Source organism: Eschrichtius robustus, chromosome 9 (genome assembly GCF_028021215.1).
Source record: "Eschrichtius robustus isolate mEscRob2 chromosome 9, mEscRob2.pri, whole genome shotgun sequence".
In the NCBI taxonomy this organism is placed as follows: Eukaryota; Metazoa; Chordata; class Mammalia; order Artiodactyla; family Eschrichtiidae; genus Eschrichtius; species Eschrichtius robustus.
Genome location: NC_090832.1, coordinates 18,497,885 through 18,512,458, shown reverse-complemented (window position 1 = coordinate 18,512,458; position 14,574 = coordinate 18,497,885). Strand labels below are relative to the sequence as shown.

Here is a 14,574-nt window from a genome sequence, read left to right as displayed (position 1 = left end):
GTTGTTAAAGATATCCTATATTTGAAAATCCCTACCCTTTGAGTATACATGAATCCCCTGTTACATGTTGCGAATATTTTGCTGATTGTCCTGTGGACCTTATTCCTGCACTTTATTCTGTTGGAGCTAGACAGAAACGTCAAGGTTACAGCAAAAAGGTACTGAACGTGAGTTTTAGTAATTACTGTTACATTTCAGTATTTTATATTTATCACCTTGGAGTGGCTGATAATGATACCTTTTCGAGAGAAATTAAAATCCTTTTTGAATATGAAATATGTTGTTTACTCTTGTCATAGATGTATTATGAAGATATATAGTATCCTTGGAAATTGCTTTATGCAATAATCTTTTCTTATAGGAATGGCCCATTAATGGAGGCAATTGGGGCTTGGGTGCTCAAAGCTACTCAGAAATAATTATTACAGGGTAAGTAAAAGTCCATTTTCACCTAATGAATCAATAATAACTAAATATGATTAAGACTACATGAAAATTAATTGGGCAGGTAGTGCTTGCAGTAACATAATAAGAAATAAGTTATTGTATAGAACCTGCCAGTTTACCCTAAATTTTACCTTTTTCCTCATTTTGGTGACTATCTTTTTAAGTAACAACATATTTAACTTCAAAGAGAGAAATAATGTAATTTTTTTTTCTTCAACACATTCTTAACTCACTTGCTTTTCACAGGCACGCTGATGGGTCAGTTAAGTTCTGGGATGCTTCTGCGAGTAAGTATTCTGAATCGTGTTTGTTACATGCTCTACAATCATTGCTTTTATATAGCCTGTTTTGTAATGATTGCATAACCAACATTTAATTTGAAATTTAGAGACTATAAATTTAATACCTGCTTTATCAAGTATATAAGTTTAGAATTTATAATAGATAAAGACATTTTAAAGATGTTAATTAGTAAGTCAAGAATAATTTTCAGCAGAAATACCCAAGTCCTTTCTTCAGTATTTCTTCAAACCTTCTCTTCCTAACTCAGAGATAGGAAAAGCGGGAATATGTTTCAAATCAACAGAAATCTGAAAAATTTTAATGCCTGATTCTAAACTTATGTCACAAAAGTTTGTGTTGTCTTTGAGAAATATATATGGTCGCTACATTAGCAAAAAAGGAAAGAATGCTTTGAATGAATAATGTTTGCAATTAGAATCCAGTTAACTCAGGGTATATTATGTTTCATCATGTAGAAGTGTTAGATAATATTGGTACCTTTCAGAGAGAAAATATGTAGAAAATAAATCTGCAAAGCAAAATATGTGCCTTATTATTTTTATTATATTTATGCAATTTTTTTAACAAAATCTTTTTGTTACTCATTTTTTTTTCAGATAATTTAAATTCATTATAATGGTGATTTTTTTTTCTTTTTAATGAATACAATGAGTACACCTTTTTTGGTCAGTGAGTACAGTGAATGCATTATGTAAAAGAATAGTAGAGAAATGTAGACCTAGGAATAAAACTGGTTCAAAAAATATAGTTTATTTTCCTTACGTGGTATGACTGATTAAATATTACCTGATATTTATTCTTCTTATATTAAGATATCATATTTTATCTTTTTTTTTTTTTTTAGTAAATCTACAAGTATTATATAAATTAAAGACGTCTAAAGTATTTGAAAAGTCAAGAAATAAAGATGACAAGCCAAACACAGACATTGTAGATGAAGATCCGTATGCCATTCAGATCATCTCCTGGTGTCCAGAAAGTCGAATGTTGTGCATAGCTGGAGTTTCAGCTCATGTCATTATTTATAGATTCAGCAAACAAGAAGTGATTACAGAAGTCATTCCGGTAGTAGTCTCTTAATTAGTTTCAATGTCAGATGTCTGACATCTTAAAGTTTTAGAATTATTTAGGAGGTTCTTTGCAGTCAGTTTTAAAACACCTCAGTATTTACATTGCCATCTATCTTCTGTGACAAAAAGTCATATTTCTTTGTATATCTTCTTACTGAGCGTTTAAATCTTTAACTATATTCTGTTTCATTTAAGGAAAGCTAATATAAGTATGAGCATACTCTAATTTAGTATTATCAGGAGTGCCATAAATTCTAAAATCATAATGCATGTGTGCGTGTACTTGCACACATACACACGATCATTTTTAGAAAGCTGAGTCAGGAACATTTTTTACCTTTGCTAAATCCTTACCTTTAGAAATCTCACTAAATTTTTCCTTTAATAATGTTCTTTCCACTGTAGTGTACGTGTGTATATGTATAAACTGTAATAAAATGAACAGTAATTATTAGGAGAGGGTAAACTTTTTACTTTTACAACAGATGCTTGAAGTTCGATTGTTATATGAGATAAGTGATGTGGAATCTCCAGAGGGTGAACAGGCACCACCTTTGCCGACACCAGTTGGGAGTGCCAATCCTCAGCCCGTTCCTCCTCAGTCTCATCCTTCTACCAGTAGCACTTCATCTGATGGGCTTCGTGATAACGTCCCTTGTTTGAAGTAAGTTATCTAAAAATACAGGTGTTTTGGAAGTTATCTTTTAATTTAGATAAATTGTAAGCATTCTTAAAGTGAAGTAACATCTTCCTGTGATGGAGTAAAATGACATAACCACATCTCTTTTTGTGTTTCACCGTGGTTAATTCAACTCTTTTTTTCTGTGACACCAAGAGGAATATGATTGCATTCCATGATTTTATCCTTAAAGTACTAAGATTTGATCTCTAAACACACTGGTAGGTGAGCATGGATCTTTCCTCTATATAAAGCTTCGTCTTCTAAATCCGTCATTGTTTTTTAGTCTGGATTTATATGTGGATCAAATGTATATTTAGGCTGCTTTCTTCCACTCTGAAAATTCTGTTTTTTCAGTCTTTAGAGATTCAGTTGTTGGGTAATCATTTTCTTGTCTTTTTCTGAATCTTCTCTAGCATCACAGTATCGTTATTTAAATGCCTTCATTGTGGAAATCCAGATTTGAATACATTTTGCTTTTTTACGGGAATAAATTGGACAAAGTTTATTTTTCCTTTTTTCCTGTCCAATTTATATTATTGAGTGTTTAAATTTTGTTAAGCATACGTGCCTTAAATATGGCACAGAAAGAAAAGAGGAAAGAGTTAAAATCATTGAAGGAGTTCATGAAGACTTATTAAAAGTATTACATTTACAGAGAAGTCGGTTAGGGCAGTGACAGAAAACTGGTCGTGGAAAACGTCAGAGATTCAGTACAAGAGTGGGGGACAGAAGCCAGGCTGTAGTAGGTTCAGGCTGGGGCCGGTGGCGAGAAAGACAGTTTGCATTTGTTAACAGAACTGGGCTTTATACTGTTTTGGCTTTAGATCTGCTAGAATCTTTTATTGGTGAATGGTTCAGCAGTTCCTGTGGAGAATGTCTGTGTAATCAAAACTGCATTCACCCCAGAGATAAGGCAGATTGGTTTATATGACAATCACTTGTGATATAAATCTATAGAAAAGTAGAGTTTGGTTTTTTTTAATCTTCTTTATATGTTTACATGAATTTGAGGTTGTGTGTTCCATGCCAGTGGTTCTCAAACGGGGATGATTTTGCTCCTCAGAGTGTGTTTGGCAATGTCTGGAGATACTATTTGTCACAACGGGAAGAAGGGGTGCTACTGGCATCTAGTGTGTAGAGGCCAGGGATGATGCAAAACATCCTACGGTGCGCCAGACAGTGCCCCGCGACAAAGAATGACCCGGTTCAGAATGTCAGTAACGCCAAGGATGAGAGACTGATCTGACCTAACGAATATAAGCATTGAGGTTGAGCACCTATCAGTACATTCTCAGAAAGGTCTCAAGTTTCTCCTCCCTCTCTCCCCCCTCCCCCTTCCCATCCCCTTTCCCCTTCCCCTTCCTTTCTCTCTCAGGTATATATACACACACCTCCTTTCTGCTACAGTCTGGCATATGTTTAGATAGAATGAGACTTGGTAGTAAAAGAATTCTACATCTTTCCCTTTTGTTACTTACTCTGTACTACTTTACTTTAAACTTAAATTTGTAAAATTTTTGTTAATGCCATTTCTTCTGATTTTAATGTGTATTTCTCCTGCTTTTTGTCAATTTAATTTTTATAAGCATATAAAGTACAATTTGTCTTTGAGGTTTATTTTGGTAACGTATTTCTGGTAACAAGTTTGAGATTTTTGTCTAAAATCCACACATTCACTAGTGACTTTTTTAAATCATAGGCAATTTGAGTTATATTTCTTTTTTTTAACCATTTTAATAGTTTTCAGGTTAATGCAGTTATTTATTAACTTCACATTGTTTTAGTCCACAATCTCAAAAGCCAATTTTTAAAAGTCAGAAATACAGCTAAATTGATGTGAAAATAACTGATACTTAGATTTTGTTTGTTTGTTTTTATACAAAATGTTTTTGTACATAATTGGGTTGGGGAGTTTTTTGTTTTTTTTTTTCTATTGAAGTCTAGTTGATTTACAATGTGTTAATTTCTTCTGTACGGCAAAATGATCCAGTTATACATACATATATATATATTCTTTTTTTAATATGTTTTTCCATTATGGTTTATCATAGGATATTGAATATAGTTCCCTGTACTATACAGTAGGACCCTGTTGTTTATCCATTCTATATAGAAGAGCTTACATCTGCTAACCCCTGCCTCCCACTCCATCCCTCCCTGTACGTAATTGTTTTTCTGAAGAAACATTTTAAAAGCAGCTATTCAATTTACTTCTTTTACCAATAAAAGTTTGGTTTTATTTAAGTATTTTAGTTGTGCTTTTGCAGGGTATTAGTCCAAACCTACAAATTATTTTGAAACTGCAAAGCCTCCAAACATTATTTTGACATTTAAAATACATTTGTACAAATTACAGAGCTTTTTATAAAAGTTCAACCCTTTATCTTTAAAAAGTAAACAAATTAATTTGTATATATTAAAAACATTACAATGGTAACTTGCATATAACCGTTGTAGACATTAAACGTAACGCCCACCCAACCCCCATTTTGTATTTTTAAAATCTAACATATTTCATCATTTCTTGATTCAGTTTCTAATTTTTTACCAATTGGGGATTTTTCAGCAAGTTTGACTTATTTTTGCTTAAGAACTTTTTTGTTCCTTCATACTAAGTAAAATAAGAATTCTGTGACTTCTGTGTGTCTTCATCACTTACACCTTAAATGTGCCTGTATATGCACTTCTAAAATTATCCCCGAATGCCTGTTCCTGCTCTTGAGAATCTAATCTAATGTGCACATTGAATATGCCAGAGGGAGGGTAGACACTTCCTTGAACCTTATCTAATTTATACAGGGAGAAAATAGCACACTCAGACTCTACAGGCTGTGCTTATATCAACAGAGGCTGTCTCTGGTGGAGGTGAAATGCTACTCAAGTCTTTATTTTTGTCTTTCAAGATGGATGGCTGTAGCCAAGCAGTGGGTGTTTCCCTGAGGGAAATCAGAACTTCTGCATCAGCCAGTGTACTGTTCTGAGTGTATTAACTTGAAGACTTTGCACAGGCAGATGTGACCGCAACTCAGTTTGTTTTAGGGGTACCCTCGGTGATTCACGTTTACTCTGAAATTTCGACAACATCCTGACCCTTTTCTTACCTAGAGTGAGTCTAGCAAGTAGGACAGCAAAAAGTCTGGTGTCATGGTGTTCTTCACTAGAAGCACCAAGTAAATGATCCAAAAGGTTCTCTGAGTTTAGTGTCAGGAGATTGAACATCGAATAGACTTCCTGCTGTCCTTCCCTTATACACTCACTCCAGAGCAGAAGCCCCAAGAATTGTTGGAGTAACCAGGCTTTATATATGTTCTGCAAGAACAATTACTGGAGAGAGTCTGTGCAATCAAAAATGTTCTCACTTTAAAGTAAAAGTAGATTTTTTTTTAATAGTAGAAGTAGTCACACACAAATAAATTGCTCACATTTTAAAAAAATTTTATCTTCCAAAATCACTTGAAGTTTGCAAGTATGACAGGGTATTATATCTAAGTAACTTTATTCCTTAGAAAGTCTCACATTTATAAACCGCCCCCCTTCACTCCCTCTAACATGCTTATAACAAGTTTAACCAGTATAAGTTTTGTATGAACTCACTCAGTATAAGTGAGTATAACTGTTTGCTGAATAGTTCACTTGAAGATCCTACCATCACCTCAAAGTTAACCACATCTTCCTCTAAAACTAGCTCTTCATCTTGACATCTTTTTTCTTTCTTTTTTTTCTTTTTTGGAACTTAGAATCACTGTCTTCTTTTTCTCCCCTCCTGTATCTCTAATCAGCCTCCAGCTCATTCATTCATTCAGTAAATATTGAGTACTGTCTCTGCCGGAGTATTAAAAGTAACTGCAAGGTGTCTACCTTAATGGAATTTACAAGCCCTTTTGAGACTTACTTGATGTGTTTGAAATCTACCTTATTATTTCACATCACAAGAATCACAGGAACTTCCACATGGGTCTCATTGTACTTCGTCTTGCATACCTCTACGGTCAATCTTTCCAAAATATTTCTTATAAATCTTCACTGGCTTTTAATTCTTTAATAATGAAAATATATTACTTTTGTATAATCTGACCATTGACAAAACTCTTTCATAGGCACTCACAGTGCTGTCATACTGTGATTAGGTAATATTATTCCCACTTCTAGACAGGAAGACGACTAGTAAGTGGCAGAACCAAGACTCAAACTCTAGCTTTTTTGAGAGCCCTGAGTTCTTTCTACCAACATCAAACCTTTGCAGCTAGACCCTAAAGACCCTGTAAAGTCTGGCCCTGGCCTGTCTCGCTATAGTGATTTTTTTTTTTACTGCTACTACACACACCTTCCACTGTGACCAAACGTAGACACTTGTTAATTTTTGACTATGGGTTTTCCTACTTCTTTATCTTGTTGGCATATTTTTTGCAAAAGCAATTTTTTTAACACTATGCAGCAGTTATTAGGGGAAGAGTCTGTGCAATCAAAACTACTACCAACTCAAAGTCAAAAAAGATTTTTTTTTAATAGTAAAAGTGGTTATACAAACAAAAATAAATTGCTCACATTTTTTATACTTTTTCCTTAACTCCTTATGTTTTGGGCCAGTTTTCATTTAGTTATACCATACCTTTTTCAAGTTTCAAGCCTACTTTTCTACCTTGGATTTTTTTCTCTAACTTGATTATTTTCCTCTTAATACCTAAGTGGCTGCTTCTCTTCATTCTTCTCCCCATCCTTCCCTGTTCTTCTTTCATCCCTCTCTACCCACTTCTCCCCTTCTCCCCTTCTCCCCCTTCCCTTCTCCCCTCCCTCCCCAGTTTATATGTGGAACTTACATATAATTTCTTATTTTTGTGATTTATCTAGGTGTTTCATCTCCAACTAGACTAAATGATTCTAGAGGACAGGATTCTGATTTTTACATTTTTTATATTTTACAATTTTATATATAAAGTTATTTTCTATATAGTTATTCATGCATGACTTTATAATTACATAGGCTAATAAGATAATTGAAGATGGGTTAACAGGTAACATGTTTTCCTTTCTTACAGAGTTAAAAATTCTCCACTTAAACAGTCTCCAGGTTATCAGACAGAATTAGTTATTCAGTTAGTATGGGTGAGTGGAGAACCACCACAACAAATAACCAGTCTGGCAGTTAACTCTTCCTATGGATTGTAAGTATAATTTCTGTGTTTCTCGGTCTCTTCATCGTATTCCATGCATTTTTATATTTTTAAAAAGAGAACGGATGATCTTTATTATAGTATCACTTAAAAAGATGTTGTGTAACTTTAATTTCAGACCAAACTCAGTGTTTATTTGGAACATAGCTCTGTTTTGAATAATTTACTCTGGATATGCTTATACTGCTTCCTGATTTCAAGTTAAATATCTTACGGACCAGTGAATCTATCCTCTCCTGGATGTACTCTGAGACATAATTTCCTTGTAATGTTTGGTATAATGAAGGTCTAACAACATCAACCCAGAAGACTATGTTCTAAATTGATTCTATAAATGTTGAACCACAGCTGTATAATTTGTTCTTTCTCCTTCCATAGTTAACTTGTGTAAATTGTAAAGGCATAGTAATAGTTAAGTAAAGTATTCATCTATACTACAGCTGTGTTTTTATTTATCAATTCATGCCTTCAAGTATATAGTGTTAGTAGTACATAGTTTTTATTATAATAGGATAGATTGATTTATTTTTTTAATAAATAAATAAATTTATTTATTTATTTATTTATTTATTTTTGGCTGTGTTGGGTCTTTTTTTTTCTTTAACATCTTTATTGGAGTATAAATGCTTTACAATGATGTGTAGTTTCTGCTGTATAACAAAGTGAATCAGCTGTACATATACATATATCCCCATTTCTCCTCCCTCTCGCGTCTCCCTCCCACCCTCCCTATCCCACCCCTCTAGGTGGTCACAAAGCACCGAGCTGATCTCCCTGTGCTATGCAACTGCTTCCCACTAGCTATCTCTTTTACATTTGGTAGTGTATATATGTCCATGCCACTCTCTCACTTTGTCCCAGCTTACCCTTCCCCCTCCCTGTGTCCTCAAGTCCATTCTCTACGTCTGCATCTTTATTCCTGTCCTGCCCCTAGGTTCTTCAGAACCATTCTTTTTCTTTTTTTTTTTTAGATTCCATATATACATGTTAGCATACAGTATTCGTTTTTCTCTTGCTGACTTACTTCACTCTGTATGACAGACTCTGGGTCCATCCACCTCACTCCAAATAACTCAATTTCATTTCTTTTTATGGCTGAGTAATATTCCATTGTATATACGTGCCACATCTTCTTTATCCATTCATCTGTCGATGGACACTTAGGTTGCTTCCATGTCCTGGCTGTTGTAAATAGTAAAAATTAACATTGTGGTATAAGATAAACCACATGCTAACTGTTCAGTCCAGAGCTATTTATTATGTGTAGGTCACTGTCTCCTTCCTTGATTCTAGCCCTAGGGACTCATTCATCTTTCTTCTTCCTCCTTATAGCTACTACCACCTACTCTATCTCTTGCAGTTGTGCACCCAACTAAGACTGGCTGTAGTCTGAGATAGTGTTCTCTAATGTCTTTTATTTGGGCCCCACAATGTACGAACACAAACGTTCCCCTTTTTAATATTTTACTGCCCACAGCTATAAGAGAAACAAACAGGGAATAAGAAAAGGAACCAATAGAAAGTTTCAAAGAAAGTTGCAAATCAGTTGATCACATGCCCCATTGGGCTCACAGTTGTGTTTTGTTTAGCCTTTTTTGTGTATTTTAAAAATTTGAACTAGTTGCCAACACTATTTAATGTGAAAATCCATATTTAGAGCTTTAATTGAAAAATTTGATTATCTGGCCCATGTCTCCATTCCTGGTCAGCAGTAGTCAGCAGGAACTGAGTTGAAGCTTCCCCTCTTTAGATGGGTTGTCCACTCTCCAGTTCAGCACAGTCCTTAGTTGGCCTGTTTTACTTACTTATATAGCCCCTCTATATATTTTAGCTTCCAATTCCTGGCTTAAGGGATCTTAAAAGAATAAAATTCCTTTATTCATAGTTGGTTTGTACTTCCCGACTCACAATTGAAAAGGTATTTGGAATAGTCCAAAGGGAGGCCTCCAAGATTTATGCTTTCTACTTTTTATTCTTTTTTGTTGTTGTTGTTAATTTTTATTTATTTATTTATTTATTTATTTATTTATTTATTTTATGGCTGTGGTGGGTCTTCGTTTCTGTGCGAGGGCTTTCTCTAGTTGCGGCAAGTGGGGCCACTCTTCATCACGGTGCGCGGGCCTCTCATTATCGCGACCTCTCTTGTTGCGGAGCACAGACTCCAGACACACAGGCTCAGTAAGTGTGGCTCACGGGCCTAGTTTCTCCGCGGCATGTGGGATCTTCCCAGACCAGGGTTCGAACCCGTGTCGCCTGCATTGGCAGGCAGATTATCAACCACTGCGCCACCAGGGAAGCCCTCTACTTTTTATTCTTGACTGTAGGGATTACCAGAACTTTTCCAAAGGTATAATCCCCTACTTCCCTAGTGGAAGGGAATGTCTTCCCCTGAGGGGTTCAAAATACCCCTAAGTCAGAAAAATAGATGTCATATTGTCTAATGTGGAGATTTATGTCCCTGGTTAGGTTTCAACTCCTATGGCAAATTTTTTCTTTATTAATTTGTAATCATTAATATCTACAGAAGATCTGCACAGTTCCATCAGAAAGCGTATGTAACCTGTGTTTGCATGGCCGTAATAGTGTTTTGTTTCAAAAGGAATTTTCTTAAAGACCCATCATGATTTTTTAGCCCTGTAGACTGCAATACATTTCCTTGTAGCTGTTTTTCTGTGCTAAAATATTTGCTCTTTCGCTATTCTTAGGGTAGTTTTTGGCAATTGTAGTGGCATTGCAATGGTTGACTACCTCCAGAAAGCAGTACTCCTCAACCTGGGCACTATTGAATTATGCGGCTCCAGTGATCCTTATCGGAGAGAACCCCGATCTCCTCGTAAATCTCGACAGCCTTCAGGAGGTAAGAAGAAAAAAGTCCTGAGCTTTAGGTTTTCCATAAATGCTGAGTTACTTCTGTGAATATAAGTACTTCCATTAGGTAGATAGCTTGTCTGATTTCATCTGTTTGTATAAACTGTATCAGCCTTCTTTTTTGTTTTGTGTTGTTATTAGCTTATGCTTTTGTTTTTAATATTCTAGGATTTTATTTAACATTGGGAAAGAACCACAGTTTCAGACTTCTTTAGCTAAATTATAATGACAGGAAAATTCATCCCATTATTACAGAACAAAAGTTAATTTCACAGTTCTGTCCCTTTTATTGTTTAGTATTGTGAGACCAACAGTTTATTGTTTTGACTATTTAATTCAAAGGAATCATTTCCCATGTGAAAAAAAATGTAGATGCAAAAGTGAATTTGAACTCTATGAAATACAGCATTCTCTGATAGCTTTGATTCAATGCAAGCCCAGATCCATTAAGAATTCTCTCCATACCATTCTTTTGTGTTTGCTAGGTAATTAGTCTTATTTTAAATGTTTTAATACTAATTCCTCATGGAACACATGTATAGTTAGCTGTTTATAATAGTACTCCTCACCTTTTTTTCCCCAAACCTCATGGCACAGACAGAAGATGGCATTGGATCTCTGGCATATAGGGATATATTAATGAGGCCTCTAGCAGTAACTGGCCTCTGGGCTCCAGACTCCCCAGGACCTGCCCAGCTGGACCAGGGATTGAGGGGAACTCCATTTGGGGCAGACTTAACCTAACCCATCTGCAGAATGCCATTGGGAAGCTCTGATCTATACTTCCTAACTCAATCTCTCTGAATTAAAATTCTTTCTGAGATTCATCTCTCAGTTGCTTTCAGGACATTATTAGCTGATATTAAATACTTCTCATAATTCATGAGAGAAGAAAAGAAAAAGGTGATGGGATGTAGACCTTACTATCATTTTGGTGATAGTTGAATATTTTTTTGTTTTTGTTTGTGTGATCATTTTGTCATGTGTTATCTTCAGCAGAAATTGTTGTCCCAACCATACCATTCTAGTATCTTTGTCTCCTTTTTTTTTTTTCTTCTGCTTTTCGTTGCTTCACTAAGGTATGCTGATTGTGACTTCTTGCATGTGCGGCGTTTCTAGCTTATATTCTGAATCTGTGAAAAAACTCCGTTCTTCTTTTTTATGTAAGTTATTTATTCCATGTCCATGTCGGTAAAGTCATGACAGTGTATTTTGTCTGTAAAATTATTTTTTCTCATTTATTTTTAAAAGAGCCTATTAAAGCATCCTATATCGAAAATAATATACTCACTATTTAAATTCATCTCATAATATGTATATGAAAACAGCTATTGAAATGTTTGTGTCGCAATCCAGTTTCTTTATAAAGCAAAGGAACTAACATTTAGTGTCAGAAAGTTAAACACTGTCTTGATAGAGGAGTAGTAAAAGTTTATTACTCCTGAAATTAATTAATGTCTTTTCTTGTTGGTACCTCATCATAGTTTACATAAAATTACTAGAAATTAAATACCTAAATTCATCCAAGGATAGAGACCAGTTCTACCGTGTGATTTTAAATCTTTTTTCTTGAATTCCATTGCATGCTACTTTATTCTGTAGTAAACCTTACAATATTATTCATATTATTTTTTGCTTCATTTTGTATTGAAGAGTTACATGTTTAGGCACAAGAGAACTACTTGAGTTTTCATCAGTTTAAGATATTTACTTATTGTTGTTATGCTCACTTGAACAATATTTAGGATTATGTTTTAAATAAAAATTAAAAGAACATTTTAAAGCATACTTTAACATTTTAAGAATATTTGTGCCTTCTAAAATATATTATTTATATTTCAAGTAAAATCTAATGTAGAATAATTGGTACTAAAATTCTTTAATTGCATTGATACGAAAATGATATTTTTGCTAAAGTGTATATTTTATAATATGTTCTTGAAGTGTAGACCAAGTACCATGAAATTGTCCTTCTGTCTTTTGTAATAGATCAGTAAGAATGGAGAGATTTTTTTTTTTTTTGCTACGAATAGGTGCTAATATATTTTCGTAAAGAATAAGATGGCACTCAAATTATTTTATAAGGTAAAACGTTACTGTTTAAGTTTAAATGTTTTATAGCTGTATAAAATATCTACAGTATTTTCATAATAAAAATTATGAAACTGTCACAGGGACAGGTAGTGATAAAGTATTTCAACTACCTATATATATATCTGATGATAGTCTTAATTCTGTTAAAAGTGAAACGTGATAATATACGTCTTGTTTTGCTGGCCACTTTTTTCACTCAGTGAAAGACACAAAAAGGAAATTTCTATTCTGAATATAATATCTAATTAATGATGTGAAAGTAATAGACACATGAGAAAAAGTGCTTACTTAGGCTTGGAAATAGATAAATGTAGAATTTAATAAAGAAGGGAATTAGATGCACAAAGCTGTATCTAGACTTTAGGAAAGATATTTTCAAAAGTTACAGAGAGGAGGCTCTAAAAATGAAGTTTTGGGCTTTACAATTGCAGTTATTGTCAAGTCATCAATATTTTCGATAAGACAGTAAAAGAGAAATAGCCCAGTAGTACTAGTTGAAATTTCTGTCTTTGTGTTTCTTATAAGAAATGAAAGAGACTATATAAGAAATAAGGGATACAGTCAAGGATGGATAAAAATGTTGCATAGATCAATAAGTACTGTGTGGAATTAAGGCTGAATTCCCCAAAATGAGAAATATAGCAAAATGTTTGGTTACAGTGAAAACATAGTTAAGGAAGGATTAGGACACCACTTTAAGGATGATTTGCAATGATAGTTGAAAAATAGAGTATAGAACTAAATCACTTTGTTTCTCAACTCTCCATTAAGAATGATTTTTCTCTCTGGAAATTATGAAAAATAATAAAGAGAAATTAAAGTTTAAGCCACATTATGCAAATAAGGCAAACCAAGCAATAATGAAAAGATATCAAGAGAATTTGTAAAGAAAATTTGTAAATGGTACCCCCAGTTGATGAAGGTCAAATATTTTACAAATCAGTAAATTTGATTTACAAGTCAGTCAGAATTCTAGAATGATTTGCTAAGTAGTTGATGCCTTACGTGCATATTGAAAATAGAGATAATAATAGGAGTCAGCAGGAATTCACTAAAAGTAAGTTGTTCCAAAATCAGCATTACTTTTTTAATCTGGTAGCTACATTGATAGTTCATGGCAGCCTGTTGACATAATATTTCCTGAAGTTAATTGGGTATTTGATAAAGAATTCCATGATACTTTTGTGAACCAGACAGGTGGAAGTGACCTAAATACCTAGTTCAATTTGATGGTTGCAAGATTAAATCGGGAGTCAGCAAACTACAGTCTGCGGGCCAAACCGGGCCCATGGCCCACTGCCTGTTTTTGAAATACAGTTTTATTAGAGCACTACCGTGCTAATTCGCTTCGGTGTTACCTATGGCTGCTTTTGTGCTTCAATATTAGAGCTGAGTAGTTGCGACAGATTGGCCCCAAAACCCAATCTGGACCCTCACAGAAAACATTTGCCAACTCCTGGATTAAAGCATGGTACCTAGTGGTCGGTTTGTGGCCTGATACTAGTTTGATGTAGTGTGCCTCAGTCAGTGGATCCGTAATACTGAGAAACATATGATTATACTTTGTTGAACATTTTAAATAGTTAATTAAACCTCCTGTTTAAACAATTGAAAGAGCAGGTGTGCTTATTTTTGCTGCTTAAAGGATAGCTGATACATTTGATGGCAGAATAAAAACCCCAAAGGTAATTATAGGTAGAAATCATAAGCTTAAACCAGGGAAATGAAGTTTACCAGCAATAAATGTTAAGTCCTGTGTTCAGATTATAAAGATAATTGCATGTATACAGAACAAAACACTGGCCCAGGCAGTTCACGTGAGCATGCTTGGAGGTTTCGTTGTTAGTTTAGGCAGGTTTGTGTTAAATCTCAGCCCCCTTGTTACGTGTGTTACATTAGAGAAGATGCTACTCCGAGGCTCAGAGTCCTCAAATGGGGG

General features: G+C 34.4%; 1 protein-coding gene across 2 annotated transcripts in view; it reads left to right on the top strand.

Annotated features, from left to right (window-relative positions):
- STXBP5 (syntaxin binding protein 5) overlaps positions 1 to 14,574 on the top strand; it is a 164,429-nt gene that overhangs the window by 95,296 nt on the left and 54,559 nt on the right. For both annotated transcript variants that reach the window (XM_068550796.1, XM_068550795.1), the window contains exons 12-18: positions 11 to 158; positions 362 to 429; positions 694 to 734; positions 1,595 to 1,815; positions 2,306 to 2,484; positions 7,539 to 7,664; positions 10,379 to 10,530. In XM_068550796.1, the coding sequence (XP_068406897.1) occupies positions 11 to 158; positions 362 to 429; positions 694 to 734; positions 1,595 to 1,815; positions 2,306 to 2,484; positions 7,539 to 7,664; positions 10,379 to 10,530 (935 nt within the window). The remainder of the gene's footprint in view (positions 1 to 10; positions 159 to 361; positions 430 to 693; positions 735 to 1,594; positions 1,816 to 2,305; positions 2,485 to 7,538; positions 7,665 to 10,378; positions 10,531 to 14,574) is intronic.